The following is a 24804-nucleotide window of genomic DNA, read 5'->3' as shown; positions in this document are numbered from 1 at the left end:
GGCAGAAGGCACCTATTCAAAAGGGACAGGTTGTTAAATTCCAGAAAGCATGTTGTGGAAGGATGATGCCGGATCCTATCTTTACTCAGTTTCACATTTATTGTACAGAGTAAAAGGATTACAAACATGCAGCTCCTCACACAAAAACCTTCACCAGTCTCTGTCAGCTTATAAGTACTCAATTAACATCCTCCATCTGCATATAATTAAACAATTGATACACAATTAACAGATTAACACAAGTTGCACCTCAACAGGACTGGGACCAATGTCCTCACAGGGAAGTTCATTACTGTGGTTGGGGAGGGTTTAAACTAAATTGGCAGGGAGGTGAGCACCAGCATATAGAAGTAGAAAAGTGGAATAAGGTGCATAATGTAAGAGTGTTGGACAGTACTAGAGAAGGGAGTAGTTTTTTATTAGATAGGAGCAGACTGAGAAGAGTTATGAGGAATGTGCAGTCAGGATTACAATACATGTATAAATGTACCAAATGTGAATATGGTTGGTGGGCTACATGCACAAATAGCAGTCTGGGAAGATGATGTAGTGGCAATAACTGAAATGTGGCTTAAAAATGGTAAGGACTGGGCACGCAGTATACAAGAATATAAAGTTTTCTGAAAAGGAGATAAAGGAAAAAAAAAAGAGGTGTGGCAATACTGATTAGGGAAGACATTGTAGTATTGCGAAGAGGGGATGTCCCTTTGGGGGGCGAAGACGGAATCCATTTGGTTAGAGTTGAGAAGCAAAAGGAGTAGGATCACACTACTAGGCGTATTCTATAGGCCTCCAAATAGTGTCAGAGGGAGATAGAGGAGCAAATCTGCAGGGAAATCAGAGATGTGCAAGAACTACAGAGTGGTGATATTGAAGGACTTTACCCAAATATCGATTAGGATAATTTTAGAGTAAAGGGAAAGGAGGGGAAGGAATTTCTGAAATGTGTTCAGGAGAACTTCCTTGATCAGTATGTTCTTGGCCCAACTAGAAAGGAGGTGCTGCTGGTTCTATTACTGGGAAATGAGGTGGGCCACATATCTGTGGGAGCACTTTTGTAAGAATGATCATCATGTCATAAGGTTTAGACACGTAATGCAGAAAAGCAAGGAACGATATAAGGTGGAACATCTGAATTGAAAGAGGGCTAATTTCAGTGCAGCGAGAAGGGATTTAGTCCAGGTAAAATGGAACTAAAGACTGACAGGAAAAACTGTAATGGAACAATGGGTTATTTTTAAGGAAGTGATGCTTCAGGTACAGGCTAGGTACATAGCAACAAGTGTGAAAGTAAGGGAAACAAAAACGGGGTTCCTTGGATGGCAAGGGAGATGGAGGTTATGATTATGATGAAACAAAAAAGGGAGGGTGTATGATGCATGCTAGGTGAACTTTTCAAGTGAGAGCCAGGCCAAATGCAATGAGTTGAGATGGGAGGTGAAGAGGAAAATTAAACCGGCAAAGAGAGAATATGAGAACTGTATGGCAGTCAACATAAAAGGGAACCTAAAAATCTTCTGGCTTGTAAATAGTAAGTGGGTAGTAAGAGGTGGAGTGGGGCCTATTAGGGACGAAGAGGGTGATATATGCTTAGAGGCAAAGGACAAGACTATAAAACCTAATGTATACTTTGTATCAGTGTTTACTAAGGAAGAGGAACCTGACAAAATATCGGTAGAAGTGGAGAGAGTTGAGGCAATGGAGAGGGTAAAAATTGAGTGAGGAGGTATTGGAAAGGCTGGTCATGCTTAGGGTATTTAAGTCACCTGGTCTGGCTGGCTTGCATCCCAGGTTGCTGAAGGAAGTGGGGGAGGAAATAGCGGAAGGGCTTACCTTAATCATGCAATGTTCTGAATATGGGGAGGTGCCAGAGGATTGGAGAGTGGCAAATGTGACACCCTTATTCAAGAAAGGCTGTAAGGACAGTCCTAGCAACTACAGGCTAGTTAGTTTAACATGAGTGGTGGGTAAGGTTTTAGAAACATCAGGAAAAAAAAATCAACAGACACTTGGAGAGGTTTCAGTTAATTAAGGAGAGCCAGCACAGATTTGTACAAGAAAGATAATGCTTGACAAATCTAATTGAATTTTTTGGTGAAGTAACAGAGAAGGTTGATGAAGGTCTGTATGGATTTTAGCAGAGTGTTTCATTAAGTACCATATAAAAGGCAGGTTAACAAAATTGAGACTCGTGGAATAGGAGGGTCAGTATCCAGTTGGATAAAAATATTTAGCTCATGGACAGAAAACAGCGAGTCATGGTAAATGGTTGTTTTTCAAATTGTAGGATGGTAGACAGTTGTCTTCCTCAAGGGTCAGTGCTGGGACCACTGCTTTTTTGGTATGTATAAATGACTTGGATCTTGGAATAAGAGTAGAATTTCAAAATTTCCCCTTGATACCAAACTTGGAGGAGTGGCGAACAATGAGGATAATGCAAACTCCCTGCAGCAGGATATGGATAGGCTAGCAGAAAGGGCAGGCAAGTGGCAGATGGAATTTAATTAGTGTGAGGCAATACATTTTGCATAAATGACCCTCGATTCAGTAGTAGCCTTCCAAAAGGAATTTGTATAAATGCTTGAATGAGAAAACATTACAGGAATGTGTGGAAAATGTAGGCAAGTGGGACGAATCAGAATGCTCATCGAAAGGGCTGGTGCAGACTCAGTGGCCCCAATAGCCTGATTCGGTGCCTTACTAGTCTATGATTCTATGATTTATCCCTCAGTCAACATCTGAACAAAAAAAAAATTCTGGCGATGGGTATAAAAGTTCTTCCTCACGTTCCCCCTGCATCTTTTGCTCTAAACTTTCAATCTGTGTCCCCTAGTCCTTGTACCATCAATTAATGAGAACAGTTTTTCTTTATCTACCCTGTCATAATCTTGTACACCTCGATCAAATCTCCCTCAATCTTCTTTGCTGCAAAGAGAACAACCCCAGCTTCTCCAACCGAACCTTGTAACTAAAATCCCCCACCCCTGGAACCATCCTGGTAAATCTCCACTCCAAAAGTACCTGTACTTCATTGGTTGTAAAGCACTTCAGGAAGTTTTGGGGTTCTGAAGGGTACTATACAAATGAAAACTCTTTAATGCTTTTGATATTTTCATCTCACCTTGCTATTCTTTATTATACAGGGCTTTATATGATGTAAGTTTTTTCCTTATACAACCCAAAATACTTTCTTTCCTTGATGAACATTTCCATGGTTTCTGTATCTTTACGTGTTCTTATGTCCCTCAATCCTATTTCTAGTTATCTCTTTTTAAAAATAGTGTTAATTGGCACACTGTTAATTACTTTAGTTGCGTGCTTATTTCACATTTCCTGTGCTTGGGGGAATGGGAAAACTAGTTTGTCATAGATGTCTGCCGTTTTACCAATGAACATACTGTTTTAACTCCATGTGTTCTAAATCAAACCATGCAACATCTTCGTCCAAAAAGAGTTCGTAAATGTTGCTGCTATTCTTGAATTTATTTTTTGTAAGTAACTGGAAGATCTCATGGGCAAAACATTTTCCTTGGAGCTTCAACTTCTGATATTCTCTGCTGTGCTGAAAAGCAGAGATTATAACAAGTCCTATAAAATTTAGAGTAAGCCACTAATTGGATGCATGGACGATATCTGTGGTGTTCTTTTCACAACCTTACAAGAGGGAGATGTGTAATGAAGTGATAAATTTCTCTTCTGTTTCTGAAAAGTATTTGTTTTTCAGATCCAAATCAGGCTCTGCGACTGTGTCTGGGGAGCACAGCAGTGGGGGCTCAGTACGGAGCAGTATCTGCGCTCAGTATCAACAGTGACTGCACTCGGCTCCTCTGTGGGTTTGCTAAAGGACAGGTAAGCTTAGTTGACATACTGTTGTTATTTTGTAGTATAGCAGGCCTATGAATAGAGGACTAGAGGTCCTTTTGGTTGGAGGGGCCAGGATTTTTCACACATTTGTCTGAAAACTGCCTTCAATTGTAGCCACCATTTTTGTTATTACTCCCTCTAAGCATTTGAGCTGATGGACAAGTATTCTTGTCAAATCATGACTGGCTGTTGAATTTGCAGTAACCTGAGTACCACAGTTCAATTTATGTATGGCTAGGCAAAAATAATTACATTTTAGAGCATATTATTTATTGGACTCATCATGTTCTAAGCAAAATGACTGAAGTTGTTTTTATATTATTCATGGGATGTGGACGTCACTGGCAATGTCAGTGTTTATTCCCCATCCCTAATTGCCCTCAAGAAGGTGGTGGTGAGGTGCCTTGAATACAATTGAGTGGCTTGCTAGGCTCTTTAGTTAAGAGTCAACCACGGGCTGGATTTAATCCTGTCCTTGGAGATGGGAACGGAGGTTGGTTGGGGGGGGGTGGGGAATAACCAAAATAGGAAGGGGTGGTGTTGGGAGGCGTGACCAATGTTGTCCTGGCCCCCCCTGCCATTTTGTCCTGTACGGGGAAGACTGAGAACGGCCTTCCCGCTCCAGGCCAATTAAGGCCCTTAAGTGGTCAATTACTGACCACTCGAGGGCAGACTTCTGCCTCCACTTTGATTTTATTGAAGTCGGAGGGGCCTGCTGCTGTGTGGAGGCAGCATCAGGTGAGACCTGGCGGCCGCCTAGCAGGCTTGGGGTGTGCAGTGGGTAGGTCCCACCTTTGGGGACAATCCATGGCCCCCGGTGGGAGATCCCTCCCCCTGGCAACGATGGCTGCTCCTGCGGCAACCCCACATCCCACCGGAACCCACCCCCACCATGCCCCTAGCCGGGGCCTGCCTCACTGGCCTTGGTAACCCAGACCCCACTTGCCTGCGTCCTGGGGTTTCTGCTGTCTTGTCCCCTGTAGGCCTCCTGCAATACCAGCCAAGGCCACTGCTCCTCCAAATGGCAGGCAGGTCTGCAGGTGTGAGCTCCTCCTCCCAGTTAATTGCTGTCCCATTGTGAAATTGCAGTGGGGATCATAGAGAGGGCCAGCGAGGTCTCCCCCCACCTTCCGGCCCACTGCTGGAACCCCCCGTCGCCAGGATAAAATCCTGGCCCATGGGCTTTTTTTAAAATATAAAAATCCTGTATTTGTATGATTACTATTACCGGTACTAACTTTAAAAAATAAATCACTATGCAGCCTTATACAGGAGGAATAGCCTCTTGGACAAGGCACCAGAGGACTGGTGGCACCCATGGAATCGCACACTGCATTGTCTGATCTGGCTGTGTGTAATATGACTTCTGCTGAGGAAGTTGGGTGCCTCGCTTAGCCGCAGCAAAAATCGGCCAGTATTCCTACTCCTGATCATTATTCAGCATCCTCTGCTGGAAGTGCTTGTATATGGATGTTGGGGAGAAAAGCAAGAATAGATCAGCTGTGATGCCCTTGCAATGCAATAGCCTGTAAAACCTTGCAGTTGAGGCTCATATAAATAATGGCTGCTTTGGCAAGGTATGGAGCAAGGCTGGTATCTGTGTAATGCTCTCAGGAGAAGATGGGAAGGAGAAACATTAATAGATCATTGATTCCTTGTACTGGATAGAATGACAGGGGATATTATAGAAATTAGTTTGTTAGAAAGCCAGCTTACAACCTGCTACATCAGTCACTGGCTGGAGACTTGAGAGATGAATCTGAAGCTCAACCTTTATCAGAGTAGATGATGGGATTCTTTATGTACCCTATTGAAATAGCTTCTTATTCTAAAACAATAACTGGAAATGATGATGGTAAGTTAGGTTCATGCTTGGTATTCCCTTGGGACAGAGCTCAGTTCAGTTTACTTGGCTGTGTGATGTAAAGGTTAGGGAATGTCTTTTGTAAGTATGTAGTGGCTTGACTGAATGTAGGAAGGGGAGAATTTACAAAAAAATGAATTGGATGTTGGTCTGTAAAAATAGTGCTTGAAAGTGATTTTCATCTTTCAGCTGTAAGTCTTGCTGAGATATGTAAATCAATTGTGAACACGGAATTGTCAACAGTTGGGCATCTTGGCGTCACTTAAGTGTGTGTTTTTTGTCTTCTGTAGATTACCATGTGGGATCTGGCAAATGGGAAGTTGCTGAGAACAATAACTGATGCTCATCCTCCAGGAACTGCTATTCTACACATAAAGGTGACCTAGCACTCCCAGTTTCCGAGAGGATGGAAGAATAAACCTCTTAATTAAAATGTGAATGCTGAATTTATTAACTGCAATCTGACAATATCATGGACAAATTTAATATAACTAGCAGCTCATGAAAGCTATTGAAAATTTTCTGAACTTTAAGTTAGGTAGTAAGTTCAGCATTGATGCAGAGCTTGCAACAGAGAACGTAGTAGATTGGTAGATTCTGGTTAGAGCTTTTTCAGAATGTTTGTCTTTTAATCATATGTCTTTTTTTAGACTTACTGTTTATGGGCCATTTGAAAGTTAGTGATCCTGTCTGTTGAAAATGAAACAAGCTATTGGCACTTCCAGAACGACTGATGTGTTTTGGCTGTAAAATTCGGCTTGAGAAGAAGGGGCTCCACTTTAAATGCAAAGTTCCATCTGGAGTGGTTGTGGTTTTTGGACACCTTGCTGCCATTTAGAAGGCTGACAGCTGTCACTATCAGAAGGGACTTAGGAGTTCTTTAAATTGAATTTGAAATTAGAAGTGGATAAGGAGCTAATAAACATGGTGGAGTAAATATTATTGTCAATCACAGTGAAGAAGGAAATAAAGTTCAAGCCAAAGAGAGGAGTGACATTATCTAAAGTTAATTGATGAGGGAAGGGCTGTAGATGTCATATACATTGACATCAGTAAGGCGTTTGATAAGGTTCCCCATGGTAGGCTGATGGAGAAAGTGAAGTCGCATGGGGTCCAGGGTGTACTAGCTAGATGGATAAAGAACTGGATGGGCAACAGGAGACAGAGAGTAGTAGTGGAAGGGAGTTTCTCAAAATGGAGACGTGTGACCAGTGGTGTTCCACATGGATCCGTGCTGGGACCACTGTTGTTTGTGATATACATAAATGATTTGGAGGAAAGTATAGGTGGTCTGATTAGCAAGTTTGCAGACGACACTAAGATTGGTGGAGTAGCAGATAGTGAAAGGGGACTGTCAGAGAATACAGCAGAATATAGATAGATTGGAGAGTTGGGCAGAAAAATGGCAGATGGAGTTCAATCAGGACAAATGCGAGGTGATGCATTTTGGAAGATCCAATTCAAGAGTGAACTATACAGTAAATGGAAAAGTCCTGGGGAAAATTGATGTACAGAGAGATTTGGGTGTTCAGGTCCATTGTTCCCTGAAGGTGGCAACGCAGGTCAATAGAGTGGTCAAGAAGGCATACGGCATGCTTTCCTTCATCGGACGGGGTATTGAGTACAAGAGTTGGCAGGTCATGTTACAGTTGTATAGGACTTTGGTTCGGCCACGTTTGGAATACTGCGTGCAGTTCTGGTCGCCACATTACCAAAAGGATGTAGATGCTTTGGAGAGGGTGCAGAGGAGGTTCACCAGGATGTTGCCTGGTATGGAGGGCGCTAGCTATGAAGAGAGGTTGAGTAGATTAGGATTATTTTCATTAGAAAGACGGAGGTTGAGGGGGGACCTGTTTGAGGTGTACAAAATCATGAGAGGTATAGACAGGCTGGATAGCAAGAAGCCTTTTCCCAGAGTGAGGGATTCAGTTACTAGGGGTCACGAGTTCAAAGTGAGAGGGGAAAAGTTTAGGGGGGATATGTGTGGAAAGTTCTTTACGCAGAGAGTGGTGGGTGCCTGGAATGCGTTGCCAGCAGAGGTGGTAGACGCGGGCACGATAGCGTCTTTTAAGATGTATCTAGACAGATACATGAATGGGCAGGAGCAAGGAGATACAGACCCTCAGAAAATAGGCGACATGTTTAGATAGAGGATCTGGATCAGCGCAGGCTTGGAGGGCTGAAGGGCCTGTTCCTGTGCTGTAATTTTCTTTGTTCTTTGTTCTACTAAATAGTTCAAACAAAGAAAATGGATTTCAGCAGCAAAACGCAATTTTGATTGTGCTTTTATCGTAAAATCCAGTCACTGGAAAAGGTATGTAGGGGAATAGAGGGTGTAAAGGAAAGGTATAAAAGTGCATGCCAACTAATAACAGGAACAATGAAACTGAACCAGAGGTTTAGCTAGCTAGTAAAGCATTAATTATCTCAGAAACATGGCTAAACAAATAATGGCATGAAATGTAGTTCAGAGAAGGAGATATTAACTTGCTGTATTTAGTATGTAGATTCCATTTCTGATGGTTTAGTTTTGCTAAAGACTGAAGCTCAGTGTCAGCTGTGGCTCGGTGGGTAGCACTTTTGCTCGGGCGTGAGCACAAAAATCAATGCTTACGCTCCATTGCAGTACTGAGGGAGTGCTCCACTGCCGGAGATGCCGACTTTCGGATGAGACGTTAAACTGAGACCCCACCTGCTGGTTCAGGTGGATGTAAAAGATCCCATGCACTATTTTGAAAAAGAACAGGGGAGTTCTCCCTTGTGTCCTGCCAATATTTGTTCCTCAATCAACATTACTAAAAAAAAACAGATTGTCTGGTCATTATCACATTGCTGTTTGAAGGATCCTTCTGTGCACATACTGGATGCAGCATTTCCTGCATTACACAGTGGCGGCACAGTGGCGCAGTGGTTAGCACCGCAGCCTCACAGCTCCAACGACCCGGGTTCAATTCTGGGTATTGCCTGTGTGGAGTTTGCAAGTTCTCCCTGTGTCTGCGTGGGTTTCCTCCGGGTGCTCCGGTTTCCTCCCACATGCCAAAGACTTGCAGGTTGATAGGTAAATTGGTCATGATAAATTGCCCCTAGTATAGGTAGGTGGTAGGGAAATATAGGGACAGGTGGGGATGTGGTAGGAATATGGAATTAGTGTAGGATTAGTATAAATGGGTGGTTGATGGTCGGCACAGACTCGGTGGGCCGAAGGGCCTGTTTCAGTGCTGTATTTCTAAACTAAACTAAACGAAAACAACAGTGGCTTCATTGGCTGTAAAGCACTTTGAGACGTCCAGTGGTCATGAAAGGTTCTATCTAAATGCAAGTCTTTTTTTCTTCTAAGCCAAATATTAGTATTGCAAATATCTTTCACTATAATCTGTGACATCCATGAAGTTTTGTTTTATATCACATGGGTTAAGAAACCACGTCTTATAATTTATTATACTCAATGAACTTCATGCCGCTTTTTTTCCCTGTCATTTATACATTGTAAGTATTTCTGGCTACTTAAGGAGGAAGTTTTTTTTTATACCAATGACCCAAATTCTTGTACTGACAATAATCCACGATATATTGTTCAAAACTAGGTTTCCTAATTATGCAGACCAGATGAAATGTGGCGCTGTACTGCCCTGAAAAATATGTTTCTGCTTGTTCTTGGACACAGGAAAAACAAGTTTCAAAATAATGCTTTCAATTAAATGGTAGCCATTGAAGGCAAATTTGCTATCTACGTGGAAGGACAGTACAGTTAATTTTCAATTATCCAAGGCCTTGGTTATCCACTGATAATGGGAGGATATCAGAAATGCGAGCAGTTCTCTCTGTCTTTCTGTGCATGGTTCTCGGGGCACCAAAATGAGCTGCACCAGCTGAGCAGTTAGTGAATATGCTCATTATTTCTCCAAAGTAACTTTGACTCCATCTGTTGACCTGAGATAGTGAACCAAAAAAACTCCCACAATGCCAAACCCCATCCCCAGTCCCAGAGATTAGTGTCAATGGCAGAATATTCTCCTCTCCATTTATCCCATCAGTAGCATCTGCAGAGCTTCTAATTTTAAAATTAATGCAGATCCTGCCTGTTTTGATCATACCATCCTCCTCCAACATCTCTTCACTGTCGTCCAGTTAGGTGGGACTGCTCTCACCTGCTTCCTTTCTTACTCTGGCTACGATTAGATAGATATCACTTGTAATGCCTTCTCTTCCTGATCCCACATTGTTACCTCTGGTGTCCCCCAAGGAGCTATCCTTGGCCCCCTCCTATTTCTCATCTACATGCTGTTCCTCAGTGACATCATCTGAAAGCACATGTACACTGATGACACCCAGCTCTATCTCATACCTCCTCTTTCGACTTTTCCACTGTTGCTAAACTATCAGACTGATTATCTGGCATCCAGTACTGGATGAGCCAAAATTTCCTCCAATAAAATATTGGGAAGACTGAAGCCATTGCTTTCGGTCCCTGTCTAAACTCTGCTACCGACTTCATCCTTTTCACTGGCAACAGTCTGAGACTAAACCAGTCTGTTCACAATCTTGGTATTATATTTGACCCCAAGATGAGCTTCCGACCACATATTTGCGCCATCACTAAGACCGTCTTTTACCACCTCCGTAATATCTCTGCCCCGTCCCAGTTCATATGCTGCTGAAACCCTCATTCATATTACCTGTAGACTTGGCTATTCCAGTGCACTGCCGGCTGGTCTCCCACATCCTACGCTCCATAAACTTGAGATCGTCCAGAACTCTGCTGCACATATCTTAACTCACACCAAGTCTCGTTCACCTATCACCCCTGTGCTCACTAACCTGCATTGGCTCCTGGTCAAGCAATGTCTTGATTTTAAAATTCTCATCCTTGTTTTCAACTCCCTCCTTGACCTCACCTCTTCCTATCTCTGTAATATCATCCAGCCGCACAACCCTCTGAGATATCTGTGCTCCTTTTAATTCTAGCCTTTAGAGCATCCTTGATTTTAATTGCTCCACATTGGTCACCATGTTTTCAGTTCCCTTGGCAACTGGAATTCCCTCCCTAAACCTCTTTGCCTCTCTACCACCCTTTCCTCCTTTAAGACACTCTTTAAAATTTACCTCTTTGACCAAGCTTTTGGTCATCTGACCTAATATCTCCTTAGGTGGCTCGGTGTCATATTTAGTTTTATAATGTTCCTGTGAAGTGACTTAGGAACGTTTTATTACGTTAAAGGTGCTATACAAATATTTGTTTAAATGGCTTGTATCACAGCTTATAGCAGTAGTAAAATGAGTCCACCAGAGAACTGTATTTGTTGATTTGCTTTTTTGTCTCTCATTGTTTATAGTGGGAGACATGAGTTAAATCATATTCAGTAAACTCCTGTTTGCTGTAATAGCTAAGGTGTTAAATAAATGAGGTGTTCCGATACAATCCACGCTTCTGATTTTTCCCTTTTAATTCCTTTGGAAGAGACCAGCATTGCCCCCTTTTGCCAAGTCATAGGAGCAGGAGGAGGCCATTCAGCCCCTCAAGCCTGCTCTGCCATTCAGTGAGATCATGGCTGATCTGTGACCTAACCCCATATACGCACTTTTGTCCCGTATTCTTTTATACCACTGTTCAACAAAAATCTATCAATCTCAGATTTAAAATTAGCAGTTGATCTAGCATTAATTGTCTTTTGCGTGAGAGTTCCAAACTTCTACCACCCTTTGTAGAAGAGTTTCCTGATTTCACTCCTGAAAGGCCTGGCCCTAATTTTTAGACTATGCCCCCCTAGTCCGAGACTCCCCAACCAGCCAAAACTAAGCCATCCAAAAATAAATGGAGTGGGCAGGTGGGGGCTGCACGTGCATTTTGGTTTTAGAAGGATGGTATTGGTGTCTGGTTTTCATTTTAGAAATTTCCCAGTGGTGCACTTAAAAAAAATTTAAGATTTAAATGGGACCGATGGCAAGCATGGGAGTGAGAGTTGACTGTTTTTTCCTGGTTACTGCAAGTAGAAAGCTGCAATATCAACATAAGGCTTTATATTTAGAACATTTCATAAGTTAGTAACGGGGAGGATTTGATGTACGCTAAACAACCATCATGCACTTTGACAGGAAGGTAACATGTTTAGGGGAGTTAGCTGCAAAAACCCTGTTCATATTATATGGTAATAAAAGGCTGTTAATTATTTTGAGACCATTAATGGCTGACAATAAATCAGTGAATACTTTAATCTTCAGAGAAGATAGCATTAAATGTGATGAAATGGATTTTGGAGCAGATAGCTTGTGTATTAAATATAAACCATTTGTAACCTGGAGGGTTGTTTTGAAGTAGGATTATTAGAACCGAATAGTTCTGTGAATTTTACTTGCAACAGATGCAAATTATTCTTCTCTTGCAGTTCACTGATGATCCAACTGCAGCCATTTGCAATGATAGTGGAGGTTCGGTGTTTGAGCTCGCCTTCAAGTAAGATGCATTTCTGTATGTACATTGTACACAAGGGAAAATAATCTCCCAGAGGAGGTCTTCATATTGCATCTCGGACATTATCCTATAGTTAACACATACCTATTGCTCATAAAATTTCCGTTTCAGATGGGCTTTGCTGCAGGAAATGCTAAATGCACAAGATTAAGAATGTCAGTTGGTGTAAATATTTTTAATACCTCTTCAATGTTCATGTCAGCATAGAATGCTGTTCTAGATCATGCTTTTGAAGTTTGGATTTATTTCCATCTTTAATGAGTAAGTTCACGCTTCCTTTTATTTTCTTCTTGTTTGCCTCAACTGTCCTTGCCTCAGGCAAGGTTCTATCAATGTTGGTTTTGAACCAGCAGCCAGGTGGTACATGAGACCAGTCTGTTCATCGATGCTGCCTCCCTGGACCAGGAACAGTGGCAATTTTCTTCCTGTTCCTAATCACAATTGGAGAGCTTTGTTGAAAAATGAACTTGTGCGAATATTGGGAAAATTCGGGATCAGGCTAAACTGATTCTCCCAACCATTAGTTAACTTACAGGATTGTAGCGAGAAGGGCTGCCAGTGCCTTTGGTATTTTACTGCAGCATCCTTTATTACCTTCAGAAGAGGAAGAGAAAGTTGGAGGGAGAAAGCTTTAGAACATAATGGATATCAAGTGCTGCTTTTAAGCTTTGTTTTTCAACACAATAATGTAGATTAGCAGATTTGTTTTTGTTTATGGCTGGTTATAATTTAATTTAAACATTTGTAATGCTGGTGGTTAAACTAATGAGATGAATTTCTTACATTTAAGTACAACTTCTCAGTTAAGATCATACTGTATTATTTGAAAATTTTGTTTTTGTTGCAGTTTGCTCCATTTTAGCATTGCTAGTCAGCTGGGGAATGCAGCACCAGAACAGGGGGGAGTTACCTGACTGCCCCCTGTGTGTTACCATTGAGCGCCTTCTGTTAACTGTAAAGCTGCAAGTGTCTGATACGGATCTAAAAAAAAACACACTGGAGGAAAGAGGAAAAAAATAGAAATGGTAGGGGTCATGCAAGAAAACATGGAAAGAAGTAAGGAATTCAGTCCATCAGGCTGGTTCCTTCTATAAGCCATGCTGCACCTACCCCATTGTGGGCTTCACCCCACCCATGTAATGTCTTGGAGGAAAATTCTGTCTAAATAACCCCCATCTGGTCTGCAAAGATAATCAAGCCGAACTCAGACATTTATTCATCCCCATACCCTCACTGTTCAACATGGACAAACTGCTCTCTGAAGATTATGTGCACGCCTCTCCCCAATAACACAAAGGTGATCAATGGAAGGCAAACAAATGTTACGAATATGCAGCAGTTTTTGCTTGTAAATATTGCAATGCATAATGATGTATAAACTAATCCAGTATTTCCAAAAGTTAAGCTTCAAAAACTCATCTTAATGACAATTAACATTTTCCTTGGCAAAATCATTGACAGCTCTTATCAGGGCTGTGATATGATAGTACTTTTAACACTACTGTATTTCATTTAGGGATTCTCTTTAAATCTAAGTTAACACCTCTGATATTGGAAAAAACTTGACAATTATTTCTTTTTTTTTTAAACTCTTGAAACTCTTGTAATCTAATTGGAGATTTAAAAACAAAATAATTACTGCAAATTTAACATGCACAGCTGGAAAATATTCTGTATCTGAATTTTGTTTTGTGATTTTTATCACCAGGAGAGTAATGGGAGTGAGAACGTGTGAGTCCCGCTGTTTGTTTAGTGGAGCTAAAGGTGAAGTTTGCTGTATTGAACCTTTGCTTGTAAAGTCGGAGCTGAGAGATCATCCGATTACACAGTATTCGCTACTGGCGATGGCGTCTTTAACCAAGGTATACATATAATCTTTATTGAGTGATACAAATCTCTTAGTTCAACATGTGACTTACTATGCACCAATAATGGCTGTGTACTTAAACTCGACGTCATGTGCAGCTCACTACTAGAAGATCCACAAGGATGGGAGATAATGTCTATGGGAGATGGAATTTCAAAACTATGTACTGTTCTGAGTTTGGGAGCAAGACACTTGGCAAGCAGCAAAATCTTGTAATTAGTACTATACTTGACTTGGAACAGTTAGTTGGACAACACAGTTAGGAGCTTTATCCTGCATTTAAATAGTACTGTATCTCAGCGGTGTTCAATATGGAGTGCAGACCAGACCCAGTCTGTGAGCTTCTGTTATTTGGCACTGTCACACACATCGGAAGTGCGATAATACAACGTTCATGGACTAACTGTGAAGAGATATGCGAAAAGACACTTTGTCTTTCAAAAATTAACCTTTCTTTGAAAAAGTGAACAATGGTCCAAAATGGCCTCTGAAGAAAAAGGGGATTATCCTTTTGTTTATCCAAACTGTCTGACAAAGGACAAATCTTCAAAGCCAAAAAGTGTTAATGAAACCCATCTTGCACCTATCCTAAAAGCATTCCAGAATTGAATGTCTCCTAAAACAAAGGAGGTGTGAAGTAGCCATATCCTGGACGATTGTGTGATGACCATGGGGAGAAACCCGAGTGTCTCCTAACAGGAAGTGAGAGGTGACGCAGTTTTGTCTTAAAACAAAGACAGCCAGAGAGAGAATGAGCCAGAAGGTGAAGCTACTTGTAACAGCTGGCATTCCAGCAAGCCATAAAGCTCATGCCCTGTTGAAAAATCCAGCATCTACATTATACCACGGAGAGGGCTGAAAGTGACCCACCATCTTCAACAGAATCTTCAATCGAGTCAAAAATCTGTGATTATCTCAGGCCTGCAACTATCTAGAATTTGAGTCGCAAGAGAATCCACCCGGTTTATCGTAACCCTTCTCCCTCACAAAAACTCACCTACCTCTTTACCTTCTCCATCTGTTTCTTCTGTGTGCGTGCGCGTACACATGTGCGCACGCGGATGAGTGTGTGAATGAGGTTGCAACAATTTTGGCATGAGGCACACTGATCAATAAACAATTGATTGGTGTTTTTAAAACTTACAAGAAAACCTGTTGCTGTCTGTTTATTTGAAAAATAAAACACCAATGGGATCAGACTTTTAATACGAATACACTTGCTGCGGTCAGGTGGGGAGTTGAACAGTGTGAACCACCCACATCACCCCAGGTGGCTGTAACAGCACTCACAACCTCAGTGGTTATTTGATTTGTGTGCGTGTGTACGCTGGCTTCTGCTGTTGGTTTCAGCATTTTATGTTTCCTCGGCCTGGAGGACAGGAAAGTCTGCTTTGCTATTGGTGGATTCAGCCGCAAGCCCAAGGAGGCTCAACCAGCAGCAGAAGAAACGGCATCTTCCGACAGTGAATGTTGGGGATCTCAAAGGAGAATATTGCAGAGGCAAAGGTGATGGCAGAGAAGATCATGGACGCAGTAGGAATGAGCAGTGGTAAAGGTGAAAGATCATGAAGGAGAAGATTGTAGAGACAAGTGAAATAGTGCAGAGGTTCGGATAAAAAGTAGTAACAGTGTGCAGAGCTGGAACAAACCACTTCTGACAGTGGGTCATAGCACCTGCCCAGCAGTAGTTGTTGATAGGTTTAGACCTGCTCTATCAGGAAGTTCAAAGCAGCAGCTGAAGCCAGGGTACAAATCAAGGGGAGCACTAACCAGCCAAAAGGGTGAATGAGGAACAGGCAGGCAGCCAGTTTTGCATGCCTTTGTTACCTCCAGACTCGAGTACACCAAGGTTCTCATTACTGGATTCTCATCCTCCATTACCTTCAACTTGTCCAAAGCTTACTGCATGTATCCTGCCCTGAGCTAAGTCTCACTTGTCTATCATACCTGTCTTTGCTGATCTAAGTTGATCCCGTCATCTGGTATATCAAATTTTAAACTTCCATTGTCATTTTTAAATCCTCATGGCTTCACCCAACTCAGTCTTTGCTGTATTTCCCTGAAAACTCTGTTTGCCCTATTGTCAGTGGAAGAATCCTCAGCTTTCTGAATATTACACTGAATTTTCCCTCTTTAAAACTCTTCATTTTTCTGTCCTTTTTAAAAAAAAAAAATCCTCCTCGGAACCCTTCTCTTTAACAAAATATTTAGTCATCCCTCCTAATATCTCCCTTTCTGGCTTGGTGTCTGTTTTCTCTAATCCTATTGGTGAAGTGTTCATGATATAAATGCAAGTTGTATGACATTTTATGTTACTGTACAGATGTTAATGAACAGCCCATTGTTGCTAACAATTAACTCCTGTGATCTTTGGAGCTATTTTGTCTGAATGCATGTGACTCACACAGGGAAACTTGAAAATGTGGCCTTCACGTGCAGTCTACTCATTTATTAGGGCACGTGGATTTGGAGCTGCTCCTAAATGTTAGACATCCTTGATGTAGCTGAGCTAGAGTGCTTACTGCTGAGACAGGCTGCCAGAAGTGGAAGGATATTCCATTCCCAGGATTAGTGTCTCTTACTCTGATTGTCACAAATTAAAAATGCCACTTAAAGTTAGAAACTCAAAACAAATGACTGCAATTGCTGTTTCTTTTTTACAAAGCAGTTAAGTTTCAAAATAATTACTGAGCAATTAGTAATTTTAGAACAGGTTGCGTCAAATTGATCAGAATTCCAGCTCCTTTCTAATGCAAGGACAGTGCATATAGGGTTGAATTTTATTTGGGCGCCACGCTCTGCGGTGGCTCTCTTTAAACACAGCAGCACGCAGCCACTGAGCCTCCCAATGAGGTGGAGCGGCTGCCCGTGATTGCAATTATTTTAAATTTTTAAATGGAAAACATTATTGATCTTTATTAAGTATAAAATTATGTTATGGAGGCCCATCTCCAAACCGCCCCCCCATGGTCATTTCGTTGCCCGAAATGACCATCAATTGATATTTCAAATACCTGGATTTTCTCAACCAATCTTTAATCTTTTGGCCCTCAACCCCTTCCCACCAACCCCACATCCAACAAAAATTGATTTCCCTGCTCCTCCACACCTCCTGCCCTGAAATTTCTATTATTCCGCCAACCCCCCTCACCAGGTTCTCGCCTCGGAACTCTGTGCGGAATTCCGAAGGCATGCCGTAAAATCGGCGTGTAATGGCAGGTAAGTCAATTTAAATATATTAAATGGCAATCTACATATGGAGCTGAATGGCCCGCCGCCAGGCGGCGGGGGCGCCACACTGAGATCCCCCTGCCACTGGTAATATGCGGCGGGCCCTTCTTGATGCCGTGGGTTGAGGCGGGCCTCTCCCTGCAGAATTATATCAGTCCCCGCGCCACGACCCGTGGAGTTGAGGGGCTGGTAACATTCAGCCCATAATCTCAGTCTTTGCACACAGTTGAATTTTCAGTAAATTGATTGTTAATTGATGCAAATGGTTACCCGGCTCACTTGCAGATGCCTCGTAGAGCATTGACAACTGGTTTAAAATGAACAGGAGTGTGGCTTGCTGTGATCCGTGACCTGGCTGCCTGGGCAGGCCGCGAAGTTTGTATTAAAGCGTTCCAACTTGTCTTGCATGCTTCCTATGACCATATTCAAAGCTCAGTGGCTATTGGCTGGCAATCAAAGCTGGTATTATGTTACCGGGCAGGAAATTGCCTTTTTTTTGTTCAGTGGATCATCACATTTATTTAACTGCTGAGGAATAGGTTTCACAATCACCTGTGGTTGTACATGTTCCATTTGATAACAGGTCCCAGTCAATATTTATTCCTCAATCAGCATCACTGAAAGATTATCTGGTCATTATCACGTTGGTGGGAGCTTGCTGTGCTGCGTGCCCTATATTGCAACAACGACAACAATTCCAAAGTACTTCATTGACTGTGAAGTCCTTCTAAAGTCATGAACGGTACTTTTTAAATGTAAGACTTTCTTTTCTTTTTTATTAAGAGACCACAGTGTTTGCAGCTTTTCAATGCACCTACTACCCACAAAAAAAGTCAAAGAACAGACTGCCATAGGGTGAGGTTTTATACTTGCTCTGCAGGAATATTTTTAACTGGTCAGATTTGTAACAGTTGCAAAAACTGTTTCACGTGGAAGGCGTATTACTGATAATGCTCTGAGAAGAGTGACTGTTCCCAAGAAGTATGTGAGCACTTGTGGAAAAACATCCAGAATGATCAGCAGCATGTCAGCAGTGATCATTGATAATGATACTGTTCTTTATTATAGGGTAAACTTGGGTTGACGAGGAAGAAGTGTTCGGTGAAATTGATCATTAATATTCACATATATGAGAGCTGGAATCTGGATGTGGGGGAAAAAAACACATTTGTGATGGGAAACATCAAACTTTTTCATAACTTGTTCTATAGATTTTTATTTTTTTTGCCTGCTGGTTATGTGTATTTAAAAAAAGGAACTGGAAGTCATTTTTTTAGAACACTGATCAACTTGGCATCATGGTTTTGTCTTTAAGGTTTTGGTCATTGGATTGAAACCATCATTGAAAGTTTGGTTGACGTTCCCATATGGAAGGGTAAGTGTGTTTTTGTTTTCTGTCTTTGCTTTATGTGTTTCCTCTAATGGAGTCTTCCCATACCACAATTAGAAGAATGGGGAACCTGTTCTGCCAAAAACTCAGATGCATGTGTGTAGCACAGGCAATGACAGCCCTTAATTTTTCTTTGTTTATTTTTCCATTTCCCTAACACCCTGCGATAGAAGTACCTGGCCTCTATTCAACAGTATCCCTCTGAACAGAATAATTGAGGTCAGGTAACTGAGGGAATGAATACAAACCCTCTTCCTGTCGCTCGATGCTTGCTGCTTTCACTCTTCAACAAAATGGACATTGCATTGGCCATTTACTTTGTGCATTGGGGAAATTGCTTGATCAGCTTGTATAATCTATGCAATAAACTGATGTAGTGCAGTAAAGCATGGTTATTTAACAGGATTTATTATAGTGTAGAAGAATGAACTATTTGCCCTACTATGACTAAGTTACTGAATACCTGCCTGATCAGATGACTGGATTAAGCTTTGTGATGATTTCTTTTTTCTCTCTTCTGTTTCTGATCATTCCAGACGAATCCAGCGAGTGTTCCACTTCTATCTTGGCAGTTTGTTGCAGTGCAAAATGCGGTAACGCCCATGCTGGCCTTTTGTCGAGGAGATGCCATTCATTTCCTTCTGGTAAGTTTAGCAATACGTCACTTGAATTTACATTTGTAGTGAGATACTTTGGGAAAAAGTTTCCCTCTGAAAGCCATTTGCCAGTAATATTCCACATTAGAAATTCATTGGCCCCTGAAGTGCTTATTGGCATCTCCATAAATTTTAAAATGTTTTATCTTAACTAGCATTGAAATTTCCCTTCTTTTGGACACTGGACCCTTTGTTCCATTGCCTGCTGTGTAAGAGAGCGTATGTAGGCTTGGTACCAAAGAAATGTTACTTTTCCCCAAAATCTGATGTGATTTCTTTGGTTTTCATTCTCTGGGTACCTACAGGAAAATGGGGCACTAAAAACATGTATTGGATCATGCATTTGCAACGTCTCAGCTCATGATTAAATTCTCAATCAATTCAAAGCTTTTCCAATATTCTCCTTTGCTTTGCAGAAGACAGTGTCTGGGGAATTTTTATTCTTTGATGGGATGTGGACATCACTGGCAAGGCTAGTATTTAATGCCCATCCCTATTTACCCTTGAGAAGGTGGTGGTGAGCCGCCAACTTGAACTACAGATATCTCATTACGCAAAGGGTATTTGAGCAATGGAAAGATGAGAGCAAAGATTCACTAGAGTGGTACCAGGAATGAGAGGTAATGGTGGTGAAGAAAGACTTGAAAAATTGGAGATATGTTAACAGAATAAGCTTGAAGTGGGATAGGGAACAAATTAAAGATTTTCAAAATACTGAAAGGTCTTGAGAAGGTATGTAAAGATTATTTCCACTGGTTACTTGATGACAAGGGAGCATAGAATAACTCTAGGAGAACAAAGTGGGAAGTCAGAAGAATCTTTTTACACATAGGGTGCTTTACTATAAGTAGTTATTGTGCCAGAGACTGTAACATAGTTTAGAAGGGAATTCAATTAGTATTTGGAAAGGAAGGAGAAGGAACTAGGATTGGATTGGGCACTAGTGCAGTATTTTCAATGGTTTCAAAGACCTTATTAGTAACTTTTATTCATTCACAGGATGTGGGCATTGTTGACCAGGCCAATATTTATTGCCCATCTCTAATTGCCCTCGAGAAGATGGTGAGCTGCCGCCTTGAGCCGCTGCAGTCCATGTGGCGTAGGTACACTCTCAGGTCTGTTAGGAAGGAAGTTCCGGGATTTTGAACCAACCACAGTGAAGGAACGGCAGTATAGCTCCAAGTCAAGATGGCGTGTGACTTGGAAGGGGAACGTGGTGGTGGTGTTCCCATGAGTCTGCTGCCCTTGTTCTTGTACGTGGTAGAGGTCGCGGGTTTGGAGGGTGCTGACAAAGGAGGCTTGGCAAGTTGCTGCAGTGCATATTATAGATGGTAGACGCTACTGCCACTGTGTGCCAGTGGTGGAGGGAGAGAATGTTTAAGGTGGTGGATGGATTCCCAAACAAGTGGGCTGCTTTGTCCTGGATGGTGTTGAATTTCCTGAATGTTGTTGGAGCTGTGCTCATCCATGCAGGTGGAGTGTATTCCATCACACTCCTGACTTGTGCCTTGTAGATGGTAGGCAGGCTTTGGGGAGTCAGGAGGTGAGTTACATACTGCAGAATACCCAGCCTCTGACCTGCTTTTGTAGTCACTGTATTTACAGTGAAGTTAAATACAGTTAAGTTTCTGGCAAATGGTGATAACCAGGATGTTGATGGAGGGGGATTCACTGATGGGAATACTGTTGAATGTTAAGGGAAATGGTTAGATGCTCTCTTATTGGAGTTGTCATTGCCTGGCACTTGAGTGGTGCAAAATGTTACTTCGCACTTAGCAGTCCAAGCCTGAATGTTGTCCAGGTCCCGCTGCTTGTTGGCATGCACTGCTTCAGTATCTGAGGAGTTGTGAATGGAGCTGAATACTATACAATTATCAGGGGCCATCCCCACTTCTGACCTTATGATGGAGGAAAGCAGCTGAAAATGGTTGGGCCTAGGAAACTATCCTGAGGAACTCCAGTGATATTCTGGGGCAGGGATGATTGGCCTCCAACAACCACAACCATCTTACTTTGTGCTAGGTGTAACCCGAGCCAGTGGAGAGTTTTCCCCCTGATTCCCATTGATTTCAGTTTTACGAGGGTTCCTTGATGCCACACACTGTCAAATGCCACCTTGCTGTCAAGGATTGTCACTCTCCCCTCACCTCTGGAATTCAGCTTTTGTTCCATGTTTGAACCAAGGCTGTTATGAGGTTTGGAACCAAGTGGTACTGGCAGAATCCGAACTGAGCATCAGTGTGCAGATCATTGGTGAGTAACTGCTGGGTTGATAGCACTGTTGATTACACCTTTGATCACTTTGTGGATGGTTGAGAGTTGTCTCATGGGGCGGTAATTGGCAGGATTGGATTTGTCCTGCTGTTCGGGAGCATAAGTCTGCATATAGCTGGCATATTGCCTTTGCTGTATCCAGTTACCTGATATGTGGAGTGAATGGAATTGGCTGAAGACTGGCATCTGTGATGGCAGAGCCCTCAGGAAGAAGTGGTTCATGCTGGCCTAGCCAGTGATGCGCACATCCCACAAACGAATAAAAAAAAAAGTTGGCATATTAATCAACTTTGGGGTTTGGAATTTATATTCCAGCCCAATCCAGTTGTTGCTTGACATCCCCACCTGAGTACTTTTTCAGGAGGGGTCAATGGATAGTGATTAGGAGTGGGCATTTTTTTGGATATTCCTCCTTCCCCACACAACCCAGATGTGATCAACTCACATCAGATATTGAATCTGGAATCTTTCTGGTCCTTTCAATTTCATGTTACGTCATTGGGGAAGAGTCTTTTCAATCCTTGCACACAAGAAAATTGTAAGTGAATGCAACAGGATTTCCTGTGTTTTGAATACCTTGCGACATTTCAGTGTCCAGAGTAGCTTTTCCGATTTTTCTCTAATCTTGTAAGATTTGCTCTGTTCGTTGAACAATCTCAGTTGCCTTTGATGAATTACAAATTGCTTCTGCTAAACAACGAGACTGCTGCTGTATTTAGCACTTCTTGCTACTGTCAACACATCTGACCCTATAAAACAAAGCTTGTAAACACTGACGTTAAGATATAATAGTAACATAATACCTGATTCTGTGATCCCATTGAGGAGCTTCATCCTTAGGGCACATAGGACATTGTAGCCTATATAATGTACCACTGTAATTGCGTTCTCATGCTGCAAAATTTAGTTCCCATAGAAATTGGCCTCAGTGTGCTGCAGAAGTTTTGGGACCCTGCCACTGTTTTGATGTGGAAGAGTATTTTGTTTGTGCTCATATCTGTTTCTGTTGAATATCCTCATCTATGTTTTGATGTGTGTGTGTGTGTATGTACAGTAACTGTATATCGCCCTTCTATAATTGGAATCTCTTGGATGATCTCTTTTGTTATCTTTACAGGTGAAGAAAGATGAATCTGGCGCTATACACGTGAGCAAGCAGAAACAGCTGCACCTGCACTATGATCTCATCAATTTAACAGTATGTTTTGATATTGCAGTTGTGTGTTTGCATCTGTCTCTTGCATGTATTCATGCAAAAGTAAGCTTGTCATTAAGTTATCCTACTCTGTTTGTTGGCCTTTATGCTGTTTGCAATTCCTGAGATTTTAGTGATGCTTGAGAGGAAGTGTTTTTTAAATGAATCCTTGGTGTTTTTCTTGATCTATAACTGTTTACTTGCTGATGCAAAACAAATATTTAGCAATAATGAAAAATAAAACACTTTAAACAAATCCCTCAGCTGGTTGGAAAACCTACCAGCTGCGCTGAGGACAATCCAAGGGATCTGCATGGATGTACGTGCCCTCACCATGTCTGCTTCCAAGGATCCCTGTTTACATTTGATTTTGTCTGAAACTAACTGAGTTGTAATGGTATGTGCCACTTATGGTGATGACCCTAGAGAGCCACCCTAGCCTTCAATAACCTTTGACCATATAAACCATCAGACCTCCTGTTGTGATTCAACAACAACTTATTTTATAGTGTGTGTGTGTGTATATATATATATATATATATATATATATTTATATTTATATATATTTATATATAGCATCTTTAACATAAAGCACCTTGGACAATTTACAGGAGCATTATAAAACAAAATATGGCACTGAGCCACAAAAGGAGATATTAGGTAGGATGACCAAAAACTTGGTCAAAGAGGTAAGGTTTAAGGAGTGTTTAAAGGAGGAAAGCGATATGGAGAGGTGGAGAGTAGGGAGGGTATTCTAGAGCTTGGAGCGATTAAAATCAGGGATGCACAAGAGGCCAGAATTAGATGAGTGCAGATATCTTGGAGGATTGTGGGGCTGGAGGAGATGACAGAGGCAGGGGGGTTGAGGCCATGGAGAGATTCGAAAACAACAATGAGAATTTTAAAATCAAGACGTCGTATGACCAGGAGCCAGTATAGACCAGTGAGCACAGGGATGATAGGGTGACAGGACTTGGTGCAAGCTAAGACATGGGCAGGAGATTTTTGATGATAGAGAAACCTCAAATTTACAGAGAGTAGAATGTGGAGACCAGTCAGAATAGTCAAGTCTAGAGGTAACAAAGGCATGAATGAGGGTTTAAGCAGCAGAGACCAGGGCGAAGTCAGGCACTGTTATGGAGGTGGAAATAGGCAGTCTTAGTGATGGCACAGATATGAGGTCGGAAGCTCATTTCGGGTTCAGATGTGACGCCAGGGTTGCAAACAGACTGGCTGAATCTCAGAATGTTGCCAGGGAAAGGAATAGAGTCAGCAGCTGGAGGATGAAGTTTGGAGCAGCAATGTTTTCCGTCTTCCCAATATTTAATTGGAGGAATTTTCTGCTCATGCATAACGAGATGTCAGATAAGCAGTCTGATAATTTAGCAACAGTGGAGGAGTCAAGAAAAGTGATGGTGAAATGGAGCTTGTGTCATCAGCATTAATGTGAAAACTAATGTCGTGCTTTCAGATGATGTCGCCAAGGGGCAGCATGCAGACAAGAAACAGGAGGGGGTCAAGGATAGATCCTTGGGGGACAGCAGAAGTAACAGTGCAGGAGCAGGAAGAGAAGCCATTGCAAGTGATACTGTGGCTATGATTAGATAGATAAGAATGGAACCAGGTGAGAGCAGTCTCACTCAGCTGGACGATAGTGGAGAGGTGTTGGAAGAGGATGATGTGGTCAACCGTGTCAAAGGCCTCAGACAGGTCTAAAAGGATGAGGAGGAATATTTACCTTAGTCACAGTCACACAGGACGCCATTTATGACTGTGATAAGAGCTGTTTCGGTACTGTGGGGAAGCAGAACCTTCCAGGGGGCGAAACAGTGAAAATCTGCAATCTGAGAGAGATGAGGGATTCTTAGACTTTGGACCTCATTGAAGAGGAAAAAGGAATACTGAGGGAACCGTGTGACAGTCTCCCCAGTCTATGCAAAATTGGAGGAGTTGTTTGTTACACACAGCAGAGAAACTTGGAGTGCAAACTGTGA

General features: G+C 42.0%; 1 protein-coding gene across 2 annotated transcripts in view; it reads left to right on the top strand.

Moving 5' to 3' along the window:
- vps8 (VPS8 subunit of CORVET complex) overlaps positions 1-24804 on the top strand; it is a 715536-nt gene that overhangs the window by 28890 nt on the left and 661842 nt on the right. For both annotated transcript variants that reach the window (XM_068035875.1, XM_068035876.1), the window contains exons 7-13: positions 3725-3849; positions 6019-6105; positions 12112-12179; positions 13906-14059; positions 18611-18670; positions 19222-19329; positions 22733-22813. In XM_068035875.1, the coding sequence (XP_067891976.1) occupies positions 3725-3849; positions 6019-6105; positions 12112-12179; positions 13906-14059; positions 18611-18670; positions 19222-19329; positions 22733-22813 (683 nt within the window). The remainder of the gene's footprint in view (positions 1-3724; positions 3850-6018; positions 6106-12111; positions 12180-13905; positions 14060-18610; positions 18671-19221; positions 19330-22732; positions 22814-24804) is intronic.

The sequence above is a fragment of the Heterodontus francisci genome, chromosome 7, assembly GCF_036365525.1.
Source record: "Heterodontus francisci isolate sHetFra1 chromosome 7, sHetFra1.hap1, whole genome shotgun sequence".
Taxonomy (NCBI): Eukaryota; Metazoa; Chordata; class Chondrichthyes; order Heterodontiformes; family Heterodontidae; genus Heterodontus; species Heterodontus francisci.
The sequence above is the reverse complement of the archived record's forward strand: the minus strand, read 5'-3'. Positions and strand labels throughout refer to the sequence as shown.